Source organism: Gobio gobio, assembly GCF_949357685.1.
Source record: "Gobio gobio genome assembly, chromosome: 17".
In the NCBI taxonomy this organism is placed as follows: domain Eukaryota; kingdom Metazoa; phylum Chordata; class Actinopteri; order Cypriniformes; family Gobionidae; genus Gobio; species Gobio gobio.
This window is the reverse complement of record NC_137110.1, coordinates 49,714,620-49,735,054: the sequence shown is the minus strand read 5'-3', so window position 1 is coordinate 49,735,054 and position 20,435 is coordinate 49,714,620. Positions and strand designations below refer to the sequence as shown.

Genomic DNA, 20,435 nt, shown 5'->3' with positions numbered 1-20,435 from the left:
TCAGACTAACTCAGTTGTTTTCTGTCTGGGCCTCAGTTTTGACAACATTATTTTGTCCATGCAGTTTCCATGCAAATGGATGGATTTTAGATCTTAACCCTTCTCCGGTCTTCTGGGTCTTTTCTGAACCCAAAGGACGTTTGCTCAAATTAAAAAAAAAGTTCCCTTTGTCCAAATGGCATGAGACTTTGTACGGTGGTCAACACTCTCTAGATCTACAAATAAAAAAAGTAACTGTTTTTATGTTCGTTTGACAAAAAAAGTCACACTCAAGGTCTTAGAAAATGGACAAAATTCATCCTCAAAAACAGAAACAACACAGAACACGCATACAGAAATGAAGTAGCACACTTCCAACAATGCCTTAAACATCCACAATGCAGAATGATCATGCTCACACACACACACACACACGCAGGAATACTTTTGTTATTGCTTGTTATTGCTCAGTTCATTGCATTTTGATGTTCATGTTGTGTGTTTTTTACTGTAATATTGCTCATTTTTGTTCATTTTTGTTCTGTTACAGTTAGTAACTGAAGTGTAGATTACATTTGTAGAATTATAAGAAAATCAGTTGTTTGAAATAAATGATAAACTCTAAAGACTCCAACTTTTCTCTTGTTCAGGTTTGATTGTAATCGTAATGTAACATCATTGAAAAAAAAAAAAAAATTCAGTACAAAAGAATGCTAAACTTTGACAAAGTTAATTAATTTTAATTGTTATAAATGTGATTTCATAACATTTAGATATGAATACAACAAAAAAATACTTGTGAAAAGATGCCTTTCAATCAGTCAAATAGCACAGAGCAAATAGTGGAGCTTTTTTTTTTTTTTTTTTACTGTATTTTCCAAAAGATGGGCAAAAATCTTACACTAAACCATGTCAAATGATCCATGTTATCCCCACGAATGAAAGTTAAACATTTGGGTCTTTTATAAAGTGAATTTTACATTAAAAACTGATTTTGTGTGAAAATCCATTAAAAAAAAATATGTTTTAATTTATTTATATAAATTAAAAAAATATAAAAAATACTCCAAAAACTGCACAGATGTTACTTACTTGAGAGCTTTATTTATCCCCTTGGGGCAATTAAAGTTAGGCTCACATGGTGCTTCACAAATAACACATATACATCCAAACAAACATGCAAACACAAAATAATAAAAAAAATAGAGAGAAAAAAAATAAAATAATAATAATAATAAAAAAAAAAATAATAAATAATAATAATAATAATAATAATAATAATAATTAAAAATTAAATTTAATAAATAAAAATATTAAATCAGCCAAATTTGTTACATAGACGAAGTGCCACAGGCACAAAAGTACATTTATTACGATTTGTGGAACATCTCATTGTTCTTAAACGCCGCCCCAAGGGCAACCACTCAAACTCCAAATGCAGCGGGTGTGTGTGCTGTCTCCTAATATTTAGTGTGCCATTCTCAGAACTTGTTGTTCATAATACGATGCCAAGCTTCGTAAGGGGACTCGCATAATGTTTGAGCACATAGTAACAATACCTTGTAAACGATTCTTGTTCTTTGTACAGTGACGAGAACAAACAAATAAAAGAAAAGGACAAAATACTTTCAGTAAATGAATTGTAAAAAGACCTAAGGATTCTTTCCTGTATATTAAAATAATTAAGTTTCCTAAATTAAGAATTCCTAAATTCCCATCTTAAATTAAGATGTTGAGTAAAAACATTAATATACAGAATAAAATTACATTTGTTCTAAAAAAACAAAAACAATTGTTTTGTTACAAAATTTTATTTTGTTGCCTGTTGTCTGTGGAGACCCCAAAGACCCTGAGTCTAATTCCCAAATGAAGGCCGGAGAAGGGTTAAGGTACTCTTTTTAAATTTAAAGGAACGGTTCATGAAATTCAAGTTCATGTACAGACTAAAAAAAAAAAATTTTTTTGCTCTAAACTGGTCACAATGAACTGTGGGAAAAGTATGGAAGCTTGTTTCCACCACTGAATAAGAAATACAAAATTTAATTGTGAATTAATTGCGCAATTCTGAGTTATAAAGTCAGAATTCCATGATATAAACTTCCAATTCCGAGATTTAAGTCAGAATTCCATGATATAAACTCGCAATTCCGAGATATAAAGTCAGAATTCCGTGATATAAACCCGCAATCTAAGTTATAAAGTCAGAATTCCGTGATATAAACTCGCAATTCCGAGCTACAGTCAGAATTCCGAGTTATAAAGTCAGAATTCCGAGTTATAAAGCCAGAATTCCGAGTTATAGTCAGAATTCCGTGTTATAGTCAAAATTCCATGTTATAGTCAGAATTCCGAGTTATAAAGTCAGAATTCCGAGTTATAGTCAGAATTCCGTGAGTCAGAATTCCGTGTTATAGTCAGAATTCCATGTTATAGTCAGAATTCCGAGTTATAAAGTCAGAATTCCGTGTTATAGTCAGAATTCTGAGTTATAGTCAGAATTCCATGTTATAGTCAGAATTCCGTGAGTCAGAATTCCGTGTTATAGTCAGAATTCCATGTTATAGTCAGAATTCCGAGTTATAGTCAGAATTCCGAGTTTTAGTCAGAATTCCGTGTTATAGTCAGAATTCCGTGTTATAGTCAGAATTCCATGTTATAGTCAGAATTCCGAGTTATAAAGTCAGAATTCCGAGTTATAGTCAGAATTCCGAGTTATAGTCAGAATTCCGTGTTATAGTCAGAATTCCGTGTTATTGTCAGAATTCTGAGTTATAGTCAGAATTCCGAGTTATAGTCAGAATTCCGTGTTATAGTCAGAATTCTGAGTTATAGTCAGAATTCTGAGTAATAATCAGAATTCCGAGTTATAAAGTCAGAATTCCGAGTTATAGTCAGAATTCTGTGTTATAGTCAGAATTCCGAGTTATAAAGTCATAATTCCGAGTTATAGTCATAATTCCGAGTTATAGTCAGAATTTCGTGTTATAGTCAAAATTCCGAGTTATAAAGTCAGAATTCCGAGTTATAAAGTCATAATTCCGAGTTATAGTCATAATTCCGAGTTATAGTCAGAATGTCGTGTTATAGTCAAAATTCCGTGTTATAGTCAGAATTTCGTGTTATAGTCAGAATTTCGTGTTATAGTCATAATTCCGAGTATAGTCAGAATTCCGAGTTATAAAGTCAGAATTCCGAGTTATAGTCAGAATTCCATATTATAAAGTCAAAATTCTGTGATATAAACATGCAACTATGTTTTTACAAAGTCAGAATGTTCCGTGGTCTGAGTTTCCTTCACAGAAAAGATCTGCGTGAAGATCCTAATTTTCTTTTGCGAAAATAGGAACATATAATGTTCATTATTGGACATTTCTAAATCAAATGTGCAGTTTCACAATCTTATTAAAATACAAACACAGCTGACTGGCTTGCAATATTAAAATGTAATTCAGACAAACGGCATTAACTAAAACCAATAGCAGGATCTGCATTTGGCTAAGAGCCACACACAGGCAAAGCATCGCTGACGAATCCCTCCAGAGCAGATCCATCTGAGCAAAACCACACGCGGACGGAGATTAAAAGGGGAAATATACTCGCAGGCTGTTGATTCTGGAGCTCTATCTTACACAATAAGGTTTGTAAAAGCCAGATGTGCAATAGTGCACTGCCAAAAGATAAGTGTAGGATAATGCATCATTAACAATGTCCTTTAAAGGTCATCCGAGCTTCCCGCCGAGAGATCGTTTCCAATGGCTCTCTGGCAGGTGTTGAGCCAGTGGGGAGACATGGGTCCTACTGACTCCGCTCACTACAAACCATTCACAAAGCACAGTATCGCTCCAGTCACGCTTTATAAATAGGAGCATCGCAGTTAATCCAAATCTGTTTTTCCTTCAGCACCAAAGAGCTTCAAACGCCGGCCGAGGGAATTATAAGTAGCTGTTCGCTCTTTTCATGTCGGTCGGCTTTAGAAATCTCCAAGATATGGACTCGGGAAAGATGATTAGCAATTATCGCCTCGGGGAGAGAATAAATACCTCACACAAACACAACCTCGGTCTGGCAATATTTCAACACATTTTAATGATAAAAGCAACTCTTAAAACTAATTTAATGTTTTTATTAGCAGGTCATGCACCTCATTGGGTCGCTAGGGGAAATATTTTTCTCATTTTGATCTGTAATCTCTACTACTCCTCTAATAAAAACACTCGTTTACACACAGACGAGTGCCAGAATGTCTTCGTACAACGTGAAATTTAATTTTGGTGATGTTGTACTGATGTGAGAAGGTGATCTCAGTAGTCCCTGCAATATTTAATTTCATGCATAATTCTACATCCTGAGGATAAATTCATAAATTAGAGATGTTTTGACATGATCTAAAATGCAAGGCAACATTAGCAATCGTCTCTTCAATTAAATGTGCAAACAGCACAAGAATAGGATTTTGACTGAATCACATGCTGAGAAGAGATTCAATCCTTCAACATTAATCATGACGCCCATCAGAGCTGTCAGAAAACACACCAGCTCCAGAGAAATGGTTGAAAGCTTAAGACACAAACACTTTTTTATATCTCCCAAATGCACACGCCGAGCTCTTAATTTAAAGACAACAGGAGTTCTTGAAAAGATGGAACTGCATGTGAAGTCAACATGAAATGTCTGGACCACATAATGTGATGTGCTAGAGCACATTCAAGAGAAGAAATGTAGGACAGGACTTGATTTAATTGATTGGATCAAGAAAAGTGGGCCTTTTATCCTGAATGCGGATTGCAATGGAAGATCATCTCCTATCATCACAAAGCTGATGCTTCTTTTTCAAATCAATCATTATTTGATATGATTGCAATAATCAATTATTTATTTATTTCCATTAACTATTTATAACTAGTTATAAAGTCAGAATTCCGTGATATAAACTTGAAATTCCGAGTTCTAAAGTCAGAATTCTGTGATATAAACTTGCAATTCCGAATTATAAAGTCATAATTCCGTGATATAAACTCGCAAATCCGAGTTATAAAGTCATAATTCTGTGATATAAACTTGCAATTCCGAGTTATAAAGTCAGAATTCCGTGATATAAACGCGCAATTCCGAGTTATAAAGTCATAATTCCGTGATATAAACGCGCAATTCCGAGATATAAAGTCGGAATTCCGTGATATAAACTCGCAAATCCGAGTTATAAAGTCATAATTCTGTGATATAAACTTGCAATTCCGAGTTATAAAGTCAGAATTCCATGATATAATCTCGCAATTCCGAGTTATAAAGTCAGAAATCCGTGATATAAACTCGCAATTCCGAGATATAAACTCAGAATTACGTGATATAAACGCGCAATTCCGAGTTATAAAGTCCGAATTCCGTGATATAAACTTGCAATTCCGAGTTATAAAGTCAGAATTCCGTGATATAAACTCGCAAATCCGAGTTATAAAGTCATAATTCCGTGATATAAACGCGCAATTCCGAGTTATAAAGTCAGAATTCCGTGATATGAACTCGCAAATCCGAGTTATAAAGTCCGAATTCCGTGATATAAACTTGCAATTCCGAGTTATAAAGTCAGAATTCCGTGATATAAACTCGCAAATCCGAGTTATAAAGTCATAATTCCGTGATATAAACGCGCAATTCCGAGTTATAAAGTCCGAATTCCGTGATATAAACTTGCAATTCCGAGTTATAAAGTCAGAATTCCATGATATAAACTCGCAAATCCGAGTTATAAAGTCATAATTCCGTGATATAAACGCGCAATTCCGAGTTATAAAGTCAGAATTCCGTGATATAAACTCGCAAATCCGAGTTATAAAGTCCGAATTCCGTGATATAAACTTGCAATTCCGAGTTATAAAGTCATAATTCCGTGATAAAAACGCGCAATTCCGAGTTATAAAGTCCGAATTCCGTGATAAAAACTTGCAAATCCGAGTTATAAAGTCAGAATTCTGTGATATAAACTCACAAATCCGAGTTATAAAGTCATAATTCCGTGATAAAAACGCGCAATTCCGAGTTATAAAGTCCGAATTCCGTGATATAAACTTGCAAATCCGAGTTATAAAGTTAGAATTCTGTGATATAAACTCGCAAATCCGAGTTATAAAGTCATAATTCCGTGATAAAAACGCGCAATTCCGAGTTATAAAGTCCGAATTCCGTGATATAAACTTGCAAATCCGAGTTATAAAGTCAGAATTCTGTGATATAAACTCGCAAATCCGAGTTATAAAGTCATAATTCCGTGATATAAACTTGCAATTCCGAGTTATAAAGTCAGAATTCCGTGATATAAACTCGCAAATCCGAGTTATAAAGTCATAATTCTGTGATATAAACTTGCAATTCCGAGTTATAAAGTCAGAATTCTGTGATATAAACGCGCAATTCCGAGTTATAAAGTCCGAATTCCGTGATATAAACTTGCAGTTCCGAGTTATAAAGTCAGAATTCCGTGATATAAACTTGCAATTCCGAGTTATAAAGTCAGAATTCCGTGATATAAACTCTCAAATCCGAGTTATAAAGTCATAATTCCGTGATATAAACGCGCAATTCCGAGTTATAAAGTCAGAATTCCGTGATATAAACTCGCAAATCCGAGTTATAAAGTCCGAATTCCGTGATATAAACTTGCAATTCCGAGTTATAAAGTCATAATTCCGTGATATAAACTCGCAAATCCGAGTTATAAAGTCATAATTCCGTGATATAAACGCGCAATTCCGAGTTATAAAGTCCGAATTCCGTGATATAATCTCGCAATTCCGAGTTATAAAGTCCGAATTCCGTGATATAATCTCGCAATCCCGAGATATAAAGTCAGAATTCCGTGATATAATCTCGCAATTCCGAGTTATAAAGTCAGAATTCCGTGATATAAACTCGCAATTCCGAGTTATAAACTCAGAATTACGTGATATAAACGAACAATTCTGAGTTATAAACTCAGAATTACGTGATATAAACTCGCAATTCCGAGTTATAATGTCAGAATTCCGTGATATAAACTTGCAATTCCGCGTTCTAAAGTCAGAATTACGTGATATAAACTTGCAATTCCGAGTTATAAACTCAGAATTACGTGATATAAACTTGCAATCCCGAGTTATAAACTCAGAATTACGTGATATAAACTTGCAATTCCGAGTTATGATGTCAGAATTCCATGATATAAACTCGCAATTCTGAGTTATAAAGTCTGAATTCCGTGATATAAACTTGCAATTCTGAGTTATAAACTCAGAATTCCATAATATAAATTCAACCTTTAGTTGATTTTATTGCAATAATCTACATTATTTCCGTTAACTACTGGCAAAGATTTTAGAAAAACTGTATCAACTACAACAATAAATAGTATTTGGCTGCTGGTTAACATTCACCAAATGCCTCTGTGATGTCAACCAAAAAAGAGGCGGAGCAAACTGAAGTGATTTTTAGAATATTACTTTTCATGCAGTGAGTGATGCAGCTGTTTGTGAAGATCACAGTGTCCTCCTAAAAGAAAGCATCAGTTCTGATCTGCCAAAACGAGTCATCAGCAGTTCCACTTCTGTAACTGTAGGTTTGTTACAAATTTGCATAATGCCAGCCTATGCTCTTCATTGGCTGCCTGCGAACACGTCTACTTTGCCCCGCCCACAAACACTCCAGCTGAAACTGGAAGAGTTTAGTTTGTGTGATGTTGACTGTTCTCAGCTGCAGATCCATTTTGCTGCACTTCAGAAGAATGATGCTGGAATTGATACGGTAAAAACGATGCCTTCGGCTCTGACTCGCACTGCAAGCGGTCGACCAATCACAACAGACTCGCCCATCCGACCAATCAGAGCAGAGCAGGCTCTTGGAAAGGAGAGGTTTAGAGAGACTGAATCTTCGACTGAAACGTTTCAGAAATTAGGTGATGTGCAATGGGCATTACAGGAAAATGAGTGTTTTTGACCTTTGATGCATGTAAATCTATTGTAGGAGACTAAAAAACTATATGAGCGACTTAAAATAGCATAAAAGGGCACTTTAATACTTTTAGATTAAGGATTGCATTAATGAATCATGCAAAATAAGACCAGGAGCATGTTTTAAATTTTGGTTTCAGGTTGAATTTAAAGACACAATGCACACATACACACACACACACACACACACACACACACACACACACACACACACACACACACACACACACACACACACACACACACACACACACACACACACACACACACACACACACACACACACACACACACACACACACACACACACACACACACACACACCTCTGTTGTCAGACCCCCTCTATGACAGCTTAACCCTGCTGAGAGAACATCTGCAACTTTTTATCTGTCACTGAATGTGTGTTCCTGAATATACCATCACATTGTTTCTACATTAAACATCCCTTAAAGATATCAATCAATCAATCAATCAATCAATACAAGTATCGAGTATGAATGCAATGCAATATGGATGATACCCTTGATTATATTTTGATTACAATTAGATTTCTAAGCTAATGATTAGAAATTCTGATCAAAATCAAGGTTTGTGCTTAAAATGTTACATGACCAGAATCTATATGGTACACTCTAAAAAATGCTGTGTTAAAAATAACCCAAGTTGGGTTGAAATGGACTAACCCAGCAATTGGGTTGTTTTAACTCAAAGATTGGGTTGTTTTAACCCAACGGTTGGGTTACATGTTTGCTTAAAACAACCCAATCGCTGGGTTAAAACAACCCAATTGCTGGGTCAGTCCATTTCAACTCAACTTGGGTTATTTTTAACACAGCATTTTTTAGAGTGTATGGCAATATTTAAAGACATAATATTTAATGTATATGAGCACACAAAGCAAACTCATTTTAAAAGCAAAGCAAAAAAATCATTTTAAGAGAATAGGTCACATTGCATTTTAGAAAAGAAGGAAATTGCACTCTAAAAAACTCTTAATTAAAAACAACCCAAGTTGGGTTGAAAATGGACTAACCCAGCAATTGGGTTGTTTTAACTCAAATGTTGGGTTGTTTTAACCCAGCAATTGGGTTGTTTTATGCAAACATTTAACCCAACCGTTGGGTTAAAACAACCCAAATGCTGGGTTAAAACAACCCAATTGCTGGGTTAGTCCATTTTCAACCCAACTTGGGTTATTTTTAACACAGCATTTTTTAGAGTGTACCATATAGATTCTGGTCATATAACATATTAAGCACAAACCTTGATTTTGATCAGAATTTCTAATCATTAGCTTAGAAATCTAATTGTTCTACTCAAAGATTGGGTTGTTTTAACCCAACAATTGGGTTGTTTTATGCAAACATTTAACCCAACCGCTGGGTTAAAACAACCCATTCACTGAGTTAAAACAACCCAATTGCTTTCTAGAGTGTGTGACAATCAATTCCCTCAAATACGATTCACCAGCGGCGGCTGCAATTGTTTAATTGTAAGGCATAAAGCATCAAAATCATCAAGCATAAATGACAGCGGGGAGTCACATTGGAATAAACTCCAGATGACATGTTATGTTCATATATATGTTAGGCCTTTATTTAAATATGCAAATGAGCTATATACTGTAGTACATCTGATGTTACAAGAGAAGAGTGGAGTGGATTTTCTCGTGAATAATTTGTGCTTCACAATAAGCACAAGAGCTTATGCATCCACTGCATTATTCACTCCCCAAACTGCCTAACAATCCCTGCTTTATAGCACAACCTATTTTATGAATATACATGTTCACGTGCATAACCAACCCTCTCTCTCTCTGTCCTATAGAAGTGACGCCGCGACTTCTTGGGTTCAAGGTGAATGTTTGCACGGTGACCGAATATCTGGCTACTTACATCGTGAAAGATGGACAGTCCGTGGACCGCGTCCTGCATCTGATGCTGCTGCAGTTTGGAGCGGAGATGCTCGCGCTTCGCCGACTGGAGGCACATCGTGATCATCTCGGTGCACGCCAACATCTTTAAACGAGCTCTTCGGGAATGTAGAAAGAAGAATATGCACTCAGGGACGGCGATAGCTATATATGCAGATCTCGGAGTAAATGAGATCGGAACTGGTGTGTGAGCAATCTTCAGTGCGAATGCTGCTGCTGCTGATGCTGAGGAGGGAATACTAGTGAACGCCAAAGAGTCGAATCAGTTCGGTTGAATGATTCGAACGAGTCGATTCGAAAAGCGAATGATAGTCTGCGAGGGGAAATGTAAATGCAAATTATTATGTAAATTACAGAAAGCTGATTTCACGTTTATTCTGTACCTGCCATCTGGATTTTGGGCCATTTTGCTTTTGGTCAAAATTTTTGACTTTAAATCCTTTTATCTCAGAATTTTTAAGTAGTAATTTCAACTCTTCATCTCACAATGACTTAGCATGTCATATTTTTGACTTTTTATCTAATAACGAGGACTTTTAAATCATATTTTTGACCTTTTTATCTAATGAGGACTTTTATATCATATTTTTGACTTTTATCTAATAATGAGGACTTTTAAAATCATATTTTCAACATTTTATCTTATAATTATGACTTAGCATGTGGTATTTTTGACTTTTTATCTAATAATTAGGGCTTTTAAAATCATATTTTTGACTTTTTATCTAATAATGAGGACTTTTAAAATCATATTTTTGACTTTTTATCTAATAATGAGGACTTTTAAAATCATATTTTTGACTTTTTATCTAATAATGAGGACTTTTAAAATCATATTTTTGACTTTTTATTTAATAATGAGGGCTTTTTAAAATCATATTTTCGACTTTTTATCTAATAATGAGGACTTTTAAAATCATATTTTCAACATTTCATCTAATAATTATGACTAAGCATGTCGTATTTTCGACTTTTTATCTACTATTATGACTTTTAAAATCATATTTTTGACTTGTATCTAATAATGAGGACATTTAAAATCATATTTTCAATATTCTATCTCTTAATTATGACTTTATGATAATTGAAATGAGCTGATCAGTAACATAGTTGAATATTTAGAATATATAGTTGAACAATAGCCTATATATATATATATATATATATATATATATATATATATATATATATATATATATATATATATATATATATATATATATATATATATATATATATATTTCCATGAATCACATTTTAGACTTTTATTAAAACCTAAAAGTTAGTTGAGTGAAATCATTCAATATGCATTAATAGTGTTCCTATTATGAGATACTTTCAATTAAAATATGGGCAATTAAATATGCACATGCCTGTATAAAGAGTAATTTTACCTTTCAGATGAATCTCTTTTATTGGGATTCTGCTTTGTCTGTCATCGGTTATTCAATTATTATCAACTAAAGTGTCAAAATAAAAATTTAAACACAATCGTTTATTTAGTATTTTACATTAAAGACACTTTAAAAATATATAACTATTAATAAGAATGATATCAAAAGTAATTTATATATTCTGTAAAAGTTTATCAGTTATCTCACCTCTCTTTTAATATTTTACATTTCGAGCTATATATCAGCAAATGTTTCTATTTATTTTCTAATGCTGACTAACTAAACTTATATGTAAATATGTTACAATTTAAAAGTAAATCCTCAAAATGTGTTAGTATTTTGGGGTCAGAAATGCATCAAACTGTACCATTATATTCATATTCTTCTGAAGGTTTGGTTTGTTCATATATCATTCGCCTGATTTATACATATTAAAAATCTAAAAACATGCCCTTATGGGAACATGACTGGTAGATGAGACGAATCGATGAATCATTTTTATTGCAAGGAACCGTTCGAACGAACCGATTCAGATGCTCAGTTTCTCCTCGGATGCTGATTGGTCCAGCAGTAGTTCAACGCACATCACTGCTTTGGCTCGCTTTTGCCAGGACAAATCTATTTATATTATTTACATCTATCATATTATTATTATTATTTTTTTTTTAAATATGACCAAACAAGCGATCGATTTTAACAAATGTCGATCGATTTTAACTCCAAATATTTAAAGGGCCACCATTTATTTGTACTTGTCCTGGCAAACAGCGCCATCTCGTGAAAGCACAGCCTTTAAATAATATTAATAAACCCATGATCTGCTCACTTGACATATTTAGTGCCTCGGTTTAACGGGCAATATACCACACACTGTATAATAGTACACAGCGACCCGGTACTAACAAACTTTACATTATCCAAACGGACGCGCGCGTCGCGTCACGTGACGGGGTCGCGCACTGACGTCAATCTGACATGGAGCCAGTGCTTGTGGCGGACGTTTGGTTAACCGGTTGAGATGGAGCACAGTTTATTCAAACGACAGGAAGATGACCTCAGATCCCGTTAAAACCGAGATCTAGAAACATTTCCCGTGATCATAAGACGGTAAGATATACGAGACACACCCGTATAGAGCACAATATGGAAGAAAAACAGCCGTGTTTTGATACCGCGCTAGCTCGTTTGACCGGTGACTGACTGACTGACCGTTAGGCTGGTGATGTTTTTGACAGTTGTTTGATTAATCTACGCGAATAATAGTCTGACACGAATAAAAACGAGCCGTTATTGGTATTTAAAACGGCCATATACATTTAATTGACCTGTAAACGGTCGTTTTTTTAGCTGCGACACCGTCAGTCTGAAACGCTACGTGACGTCACGCTCGTTAGTATCATAATAACACAATACAAAAGTACCATCTGAATCTATGGCACTGATATTTTATGAACCACGACATTTGCATGATACACAAATATGGTTCCAGGAATACAATGGAGTTGTTTTAACGTTATATCATGTCTGTGGTAACGTTATATCTCAAAGTACCATGATTTGACCATGTCTGTACCGTGGTAACGTTAAAACCAAAGTGCTTTTGTAAGTGCATGAAATATCTTTTTACAAACTGTTGTGGCAAGATATGCTTACATATATCACCACACTTCCCCAGTTAGTTATTCACCCTACATTAAGGCATTACAAGGTTTCTGAAAATGTATTTTTTGGTAACACTTTAACATTAGTTAATGTATTAACTAACACGAACTAATCATGAGCAATACATTTGTTATTGTATTTGTTAATCTTTATTAACGTTAGTTAATAAAAAAAATACAGCTGTTCATGGTTTGTTCATGTTAGGTCGCGGTGCATACATGTTAACAAGATTTTAATAAAGTAGTAAATGTAACAAATATACATGCTTTATAAGTTCAGTTCATGTTTACTAATGTAGTTAACTAATTAACTTATTGTAAAGTGTTACCAATTTTTTTTAATATGCACTGCAGATTATACATTATTTAATTAAATATGCACTCATTTATTTTGCATACATTCCTAGAATGGAAATCTTGAGTATTCAGGCTCATAATTAAGTTTTGTTTTGTTGGCATATTAGAGTTTTTTTTACAAATGTCTCTTTTGATCACGCAATAAACCAGAAAATACAATCAACAGTGAGAAAAATATATATTTTCACCTTGTTTTAGGTATAAAATGTCATATAAATCAGTTAAATATGTGACTCGGGCCACTAAATCAGTCATAAGGATACATTTTTTTGAAATTGAGATTAATACATAATCCAAAAGCTGAATAAATATGATTTCCATTTATGTATGGTTTGTCAGGATAGGATAATACTTGTCCGTGATACAATTATTTGATAAATCTGGAATCTGAGGGTGCAAAAAAATCTAAATATTGAGAAAATCTCATTTAAAGTTGTCCAAATGAAGTCCTTAGCAATGCATATTACTACTAATAATACATTTGTGATATATTCACGGTAGGACATTTACAAAATATCTTCATGGAACATGTTCTTAATATCCGAATGATTTTTGGCATAAAATATTTTTTTTTAATTTTGACCCATACAATGTATTGTTGGCTATTCCCACAGATAAACCCGTGAGACGCACGACTGCTTTTGTGCTCCAGGGTCACATTTATGAACAAATCTTCAGAATATAGATAGGAATATGTGATACCGAAGTGGAGATTTCTGACTCTTTTTGAGAAAATAACCTTTTAAAGATATATTGTAATTAAACTCTACAAGCGCAAATGGATCGTGGGTAATACAAATATTTTATATGAAAGCAAAATAGCCTGAAGAAACAATGCCTTAAAAGTCAAACCACAGAACTATTCAAATAATTTCCGGACGATTTATGAAGTGCTTAAAAATCTTCATCATTAATTTTTCATGGGGTTTACTAACCTCTGACAGTGTGCAGATGTGAACTTTTAACGCACCTGCAGGCATAAAGATGGTTTGGAGGAATATCAAACCTGTTATAATGAGGAATATTAATGGATGACTTTTTATGCCCTTATTGGAGTTTGACAGCCTCAGTACCCATTAACTTTTATTGTATTGGAAAGCACAGAAATAACATTTTTCCTTTTGTGTTAAATACCGTATAAGCCCTATTCGGACGGTAATTGTTTCTAATGTGGACGTATGAAAAAAATACATTTACATGACACCTGAGTCTTGCCTCACAAATTCAGTCACATGATTGTCTGTTTTAAATAAAATGCCATATGCTTAATAATTTTTTTTTAATTTAAAGGGTTACTTCAGTGATTTAGCATTAGGCTTTGTATCAGTAGAAACCCGGTAGTATATTCAAATTATCGTACGTGTTTATTCTCTAACCGAACAAAATTATTGTATTATTATGAAGATCAAAACGGCGGTGTAGGGAGTGGCCTCTGGGCAGCGAAGCAAGTGCATTCTGGGAGTTGGTGTCTTTCATCCACATGAGACAAAAATAAATGTTCTTCTCATTTGTAAAAATGGGAAGCTAGACACGCTGTATTTGAAATGGTTTTCTGTCTTGCATTTTGCATCTCGAAAGAATGGATGTCATTTTAAAAATATGGAAATTAGCGGAAATAAGTTAGTGCGCCTCTTATTTACAATCATAAAGCTTGTTGTATATAACACATATTTTACAATTGTATTGCATATTTTGTTGCCACAACGGCCCATTTCAAAACTTTACGTGCTTTTTTTCTCCTTCTTCTCATTTTTGTTCGCTGAGGTGGAGCGGTGATAAAATACACTATATTGCCAAAAGTTTTGGGACGTCTTCCTTTATGTGCACATGAACTTTAATGACATCCCATTCTTAATCCGTAGGGTTTAATATGGAGTCGGCCCATCCTTTGCAGCTCTAACAGCTTCAACTTTTCCGGGACTTGAGGGTGCAAAAAAAATCGAAATATTGAGAGAATCGCCTTTAAAGTTGTCCAAATGAAGTCCTTGGCAATGCATATTACTACTAATATTAATTATTTTATATATTTACAGTAGGAAATGTATGAAATATCTTCATGGAACATGATCTTTACTTAAGATCCTAATGATTTTTCGCATAAAATAATAATTTTGACCCATACAATGTATTGTTGGCTATTGCCACAAATATACCAGTGAGACTCATGACTGGTTTTGTGCTCCAGGGTCACATTTATGTATTTACCAGTAAAGTCATTCCGGTAATTTTACGGCGATTTAGTGGGATTGCTGTGTGAAAGGGGCTACTGACCGTATGCCATAATTTACCATAAGTGTGTTTATGAACTTATATCTGTCATGGAATGAAATTTTAGCTGAATAATTTACAGCTATTGCTGAAAAATAAGGATGTAATAAAGTAATTGTTAGAGCTGTTTTGTAAAGAAAACAGTGATCAGTATAAAATGTTTCTTTCGAACATTTCTCATGTTGACATTCAATCGTAATTGATTTTAATTTCTGTTTGATTCTTCAGTAGAATAACATCGGGCCCTTTGTAAATGCCTGTGTGTTTATTATCAGGACTGATTCCCTCTAGTGACCTTGGATCTGTAATCTGCCCAGGATTTCTGGAGACTTCTGTTGTGAGATTAGCTGTTACCACAGGGCGCTGTTGACATACACACGCCATCACTAAGCGACATGCAGCACTGATCAGGGGTCAGGTGTGTCTATACAGTGCATTTGGTGACAGATCGGCCTGAAAAAACACGTTGGGAAGAGAGTGGGTGTTCTGTTGAATTAGTAAACATTAAATCTTATCCCGTTTCGCTTAGAAATGCACATGTCAAATTTTACACTATTCACTACCGTTGACATGTTTTTGTTATAATCAGACTTAACCAAATTAATTGATCTATATACTTGTTTATTTCAGATTTGAGCCACAACTAGAGCTTTTAATGGCTGCATCATGAAGGCTCAACTTCAGATAACAGGTGAGCTTTACAAAAAACAACATTTAAAGAGGTAATCTCGATTTCACATTTGTAATGTCATTGTTTTAAGATGTCAGCTATCTGGATATCTTTGAATAGATCTGTGATTATGTTTCTCTTTTGTTAGTTCTGTCCGCTAAGCTGCGGGACAGTAAGAAGAATTGGTTTGGGCCCAGTCCTTACGTGGAGGTGTGTGTGGACGGACAGTCCAAGAAGACGGAGAAATGCACCAACACTCACAGTCCCAAGTGGAAACAATCTCTCACTGTGTAAGAGAGAGTTAATCAAAGAGCTGATCCAGAATCAGTATTTATTATCTTTATATTGTTCGGTTACACTTTACAATAAGGTTCTGTTTGCTAACATTACAATTCGTTAAACTAACAACGAAAAATAAAGTATTTAATTATCTTTAATGTTAATTTTAACATTTACTAATACATTATTAAAATCAAAAGTATTTTTTTTAACATTATTTCATGGACTTGGGCTAAAATGAACTACCAAAGAATAGTTATATTATAATGAGTACTAAATAATGTAACAAATGCATTGCTCATTGTTAGTTAATATTAGTTAATGTATCAATTAACATTAACTAATGGCATCTTATTGTAAACTGTTACCTATTGTTCTGATCTCTCTAGAAAAGTTCATTTTGTACGTGAAACGATACACTCGTGTCATGATTTGATACAAATCGTGATACTGAACTCACAATATTTTAAGCCTAAATAAAGAAAATAGTTTTTTAATTTGTATTTTTTATGATGTATTGGTTTATTTTTATATTCACATAACTACAATATTAAAGCAGTGACTATTCCAGTGCTATTTTAGTATTTTTAATATACTATTATAGTATTTTGTCATATTTTGAAATTTTTATTATAAAAAAATAGTTTTGTTTTATTTGTATTATCGGTTTTAGACATTTTTTATATACTTTTTGTGATTTTTATTTGATTATTTTTTCAATAATTCTATTTAGCTTTAGATATCTTAGATTGTTTTCATTTTTATTTAAATTTTTAGTAATTTTAGTAAAAACGTTTTTTCAGTTATTTGCCAAATCCGCATTTCAAATATTTGAGTTTTTCTAATATTTCTATATTATTTATTTATACCTTGACTGATCGCACAGTGCACTTGACATTTTATAGATCATAATATATGTTTTATTGATACACAAAAGTTTATCTTTTATATTCTCATTATTTTAGTTTAAATAAAATGCATAAAAATATGGCCAGATTATTGAATGTTAGCAGTTGAATTATGGAATATAAAACTTTTAAGTCAGCTTTACTGTCATTTTTAATAGTTTTAGTTAACAGTAACATCACTGCTCTGTTGATCATATTCCCTGCAGGATCGTCACCCCTTTCAGCAAGTTAATTTTCCGGGTTTGGAGTCACCAGACACTTAAAGCGGACATTTTGCTGGGCTTGGCCACTCTGGAGGTCAGCGAGACCTTAAAAGCCAACAATATGAAGAGTGAGTTTCCATATTCTCCACTTTGTGAATCTCATTATTCAGAGTCAGGCCTCTTTAGTGTGTGTGTGTGTGTGTGTGTGTGTGTGTGTGTGTGTGTGTGTGTGTGTGTGTGTGTGTGTGTGTGTGTGTGTGTGTGTGTGTGTGTGTGTGTGTGTGTGTGTGTGTGTGTGTGTGTGTGTGTGTGTGTGTGTGTGTGTGTGTGTGTGTGTGTGTGTGTGTGTGTGTGTGTGTGTGTGTGTGTGTGTGTGTGTGTGCCCGTGTGCACTCAAGAGTTTGTGTTTTATTAGCTTTTGTTATGGAGAGAGGCAGGTGAACTGATCATGATACCAAATAAAGGGTCTTTTCAGAGACTTTGGTCGTGTGGGAATCATGTGACGCTCACTGCTGATGTCTCAGTGTGAATTATAGAACTGAAGATTGAGTTGAGGGTATTAATTGACCTGGAACCAGGTTACCATTTCCTTTTCCTGTGACCTGAAGGGTCGCTGTCGCTTGTTTGCTTAGTGAAGACATTTTAGCTTTCCAGGTCAGATCTGTGAATATGACTTATGCTTATATTTAATCTGCTTGATATTGCACTTTTGATAAAACTTGCTACCATGGTGTAACGATATTAGTTTGGTTCGATGAATTATTTAAATCAATTCATGACTAAATTAGTCATTTGTGAAACAGAATAAAAAATTTATTTAATAAGCAGTGGAAAAGCCTTAGTCAAAATTTTTCGGCATCTGCTTTTATGGGCTATTAATATTAATTTTTCAGTTCTGTCAGCAGTTATGTTATGTTTGTGTGTCTGTCTCAGTTTGCGAGGTTGTGCAGACGTTGCAGTTGAGTTCAGACAGAGAGCGGTCGGAGGTGGTTGGAGATCTGTCAGTGTGTCTGGATGGACTGCAGATGGATGCCGAGACTTTTGCTTCAGAGGAACAACAGCACAGTGAGACTTTCTTTATCTCTGCTGTTTTTCAGCAACAGTTTTCGATTCTTTGTAGAGCTGCACGATTAATCGTTAAAAGCTCACAAACTCGATTCAAACACCCATGCGATCTCATTCCTAAATGGCAACGATTCGCTTGTGCCTATTGAACCTTTGACAAAATAACACTGGAACATTCACGTATGAAACCGTTTCATTATTTCTGTGTTATAAATATTTATATGATCACAGAAAATGTATATAGTTTGGATATAAACACTGATGTCTAGGGAAGCGATCAAAATAGAATAAATTAATTGAATCATTCAATCAAGAGATTTGTAAAAAAAAAAAAAAAAACACTGATTCATCCAGTAATGAAACAAGTGAAGTATTTATGAGTGAGTCATTGAATCATTCACTCAAGAGATTCGTTCAAAAATGCTGATTCTTTCAGTAATGAAACAAGTGAAATATTTTATGAGTCATTTGAATCATTTTTTTTTTTTTTATTAATTCAGATTAAATAAAAATTTTAAATAGACTGCAGCAATTAAAACTTTGGCTGAACCTCTTGAATATTGTTTTATTTTGTTTAGTCGTCTGTTCATCTTGATCTCTGTTTGAAACAACAACAAAAACTCGTGATTCTCAATTGATACAGATTCGTGCAGCTCTAATTCTTTGTTGTTTAAAATGGAGATTTGTGTAATTTTGTGTAATGTTTCTCTGCAATCACAGATTCTGTTGTAAATGGAGAATCCATACGGAACGGGGATGTAGCAGGAAGGTAAAATCAAGATTACTCCTCTCTACTGTGCAGTTTGTTTGTATCATTCTATCATTTTATAGATCATAATACAGGATTTATTAATACATAAAAGTAGAATGTTTTTTTTCTTCCTTAGTTTATCCTCTTTTATATTCTCATTATTTTGGTTTAAATAAGATGCATAAAATATGACAAGATTATTGAATGTTAGCATTGATTTGTGGAATATAAAAAAATTATCATGCACATGAATCAGGAGTGCTCTATCTGTTAATAAAATGTATGTTAAACAGATATTTTATCAGTTGAAAATTACACTACAACTAACAATAAACAATACTTCTACAACATTTATCTTAGCTATTGTTAATAACAACATTTACTAATACATTTTTAAGATCAAAAATTGTATTATCTAATGCACAGTGAACTAGCATGAATATTAACATTTTTGTGAAGTTTAATAAATGCGGTCATTGTTAGTTATTGCGTTAACTAATGTTAAAGGGGTGGTAAAACACATTCTTTTGAAGGCTTGATTGTGTTTGTGGGGTGCACTGTAACATGTGTTCATGCTTCGTTTAAAAAAAAATTGCCTTATTTTTCATATATTTGACCTAGACATGTGCCGGTAAACGGTAATACAATATACCGCAATAATGAACATGCACAATATAGTTATCGTGGGCACTTCAAAATACCGTGAATAATTATTTATTACGAATTATTCAGATTTTTAGAATGAATTTTAAGAATACTTTACCAATCAACCGTTTAAAATGAACAACACGTCAAAGAGGAACGCGCACTGATGTAAATAGACCAAGAGGAACGTGCAATGATATAAATAGACCATGCATGAGCCGAGCACATGGCGGAATGAGGAGACGCGCTGAAGTGCACATTCATTCTTCGACAGCAGAGGGCGCTGACGGAACAGCAGAAATGCAGCCGTTTCTCCAGTAATCACATAACCTAATACATAAT

General features: G+C 33.9%; 2 protein-coding genes across 5 annotated transcripts in view; one reads left to right on the top strand and one right to left on the bottom strand.

Moving 5' to 3' along the window:
- Positions 1-10,056, bottom strand: part of necab3 (N-terminal EF-hand calcium binding protein 3) — a 99,615-nt gene extending 89,559 nt beyond the window's left edge. The window contains exon 1 of the mRNA XM_079840229.1: positions 9,855-10,056. Coding sequence (XP_079696355.1) covers positions 9,855-9,977 — 123 coding nt within the window. The 5' untranslated portion in view covers positions 9,978-10,056. The remainder of the gene's footprint in view (positions 1-9,854) is intronic.
- A 2,188-nt stretch (positions 10,057-12,244) lies between these two features.
- itcha (itchy E3 ubiquitin protein ligase a) overlaps positions 12,245-20,435 on the top strand; it is a 39,884-nt gene continuing 31,693 nt past the window's right edge. For 2 of the 4 annotated variants that reach the window (XR_013818284.1, XR_013818285.1), the window contains exons 1-6: positions 12,254-12,393; positions 16,203-16,263; positions 16,391-16,532; positions 17,636-17,760; positions 18,566-18,697; positions 19,418-19,466. Coding sequence is in view for 1 of the 4 variants with exons in the window: in XM_079840587.1 (XP_079696713.1) it covers positions 16,239-16,263; positions 16,391-16,532; positions 17,636-17,760; positions 18,566-18,697; positions 19,418-19,466 (473 nt within the window). In the remaining 3 variants the exon portion in view is untranslated. Of the gene's footprint in view, positions 12,394-16,202; positions 16,264-16,390; positions 16,533-17,635; positions 17,761-18,565; positions 18,698-19,417; positions 19,467-20,435 lie in introns of all 4 variants that reach the window. The other 2 variants (XM_079840587.1, XR_013818283.1) reach the window with 2 other exon arrangements.